General features: G+C 40.9%; 1 protein-coding gene across 1 annotated transcript; it reads right to left on the bottom strand.

Annotated features, from left to right (window-relative positions):
* Positions 1 to 627: 627 nt before the first annotated feature.
* On the bottom strand, positions 628 to 1,011 carry LOC139868060 (uncharacterized). Its single transcript, XM_071856397.1, has one exon. The coding sequence runs from the start codon at positions 1,009 to 1,011 to the stop codon at positions 628 to 630; it is 384 nt and encodes a 127-aa protein (XP_071712498.1).
* Positions 1,012 to 1,325: the final 314 nt, after the last annotated feature.

Raw genomic sequence — 1,325 nt, 5'->3', positions numbered from 1 at the left:
TTTCCTGCCGGCTGGTAATGCTCCCAAGAGAATGATGAACAGGATAGGCCTTTCATGTGTTAATGACTGCCAACGGGCGCATGAAGTGCTTGGTCTTGGTCAAATTAATTTTGATAATTTAGATAGGGTTTGTAGGGATGAGAATTCATGACATTACAAACTTTCAACCGTAGATTTATGCACTCGGTTGTTTTTTGTTTTGTTTGTGGTAATGTAACGTCTTTACATTTTTTGGATCTCGTATTTAAACTAGTTTATTTGTTTTCGAGTTGTGCATCGTGTCATGACAGTAACGTAGATATTTAGACTACGCGTGAGTATGGTCGAGGTGTTTATACGGTAAAATCGGACCATCAATGATTTGGTCGGATGCTCTCATTATCCGAAATGGTTCTTCGATAGAAATCCTCCTACCAACAAAAGCTAGAAGGCATTTCTTCGGTGGTAGGTCTGAAATATGACAAAAGACTTATGATTGTATTTGTGCCATATTCAGAGTCATTACGTAGTACAAGAATATAAATTGCAATTATATTGAGAACTCATACTTAGAAACATTTTTGGTACATAATTGTGTGGTATTTCTGTTATCCGGGTGGGTGATCAGTCCTCCCGGTTACAGGTAAATTACACATGGTATTTCTTTAAATGGAAGGCGTGCCAAGGGCGTCGTAACGGGATTTCGTCTGGGGTTTCCAGGGCGTCTAGGTTTTCTCGTAATGCTTCGTCATTTTGGTGTTCATCGAACGCCGTGATACATGTAGTCGGGACAAGTATCTCAGCCAGGATAACCTCCTCGGTGCCATATACCAGGCTGAACGGGGTTTCGTTCATACTTTCTTTCGGTGTTGTCCGGTGTGCCCATAGTACGTGTTGGAGTTCGTCTACCCATCCCTGCCGATGTTTACCTAGTCTGGCTTTTATTCCGGCAACAATGTCCCTGTTGGTGACTTCAACATGTCCGTTGGCCTGTGGGTATGCCACGGAGGTGAATGATTGTTGAATGTCCATGTCTATACACCAATCCTTAAATGGGTTATGTGCAAATTGTGTGTAACACCGACCATTTTTTTTATAACACAGCGGAAGACATTTGATTACCAAACACTGCATCATTAATCATAATTACATAACACCAAGTAATTAAGTTTAACTTTTAGAAACAGTGTTACGTTATTACAAACATGGTTACATTTGTCCACATCAGAGTTGCTAGTCAAACATGTCTTCTACATCATTGTCTGATCCCATCAGCAGTAGCTAAACCTGCAGGGGGAGGAATGTGGAGGATTAGCGCACCACTAAGTGAATGGAATCTATCTATA

Source organism: Rutidosis leptorrhynchoides, chromosome 9 (assembly GCF_046630445.1).
Source record: "Rutidosis leptorrhynchoides isolate AG116_Rl617_1_P2 chromosome 9, CSIRO_AGI_Rlap_v1, whole genome shotgun sequence".
In the NCBI taxonomy this organism is placed as follows: Eukaryota; Viridiplantae; Streptophyta; class Magnoliopsida; order Asterales; family Asteraceae; genus Rutidosis; species Rutidosis leptorrhynchoides.
The sequence above is the reverse complement of the archived record's forward strand: the minus strand, read 5'-3'. Positions and strand labels throughout refer to the sequence as shown.

Coding starts and splice junctions, on each gene's coding strand:
- LOC139868060 (XM_071856397.1), bottom strand. CDS start 1,011: ATGGACATTCAACAATCATTCACCTCCGTGGCATACCCACAGGCCAAC.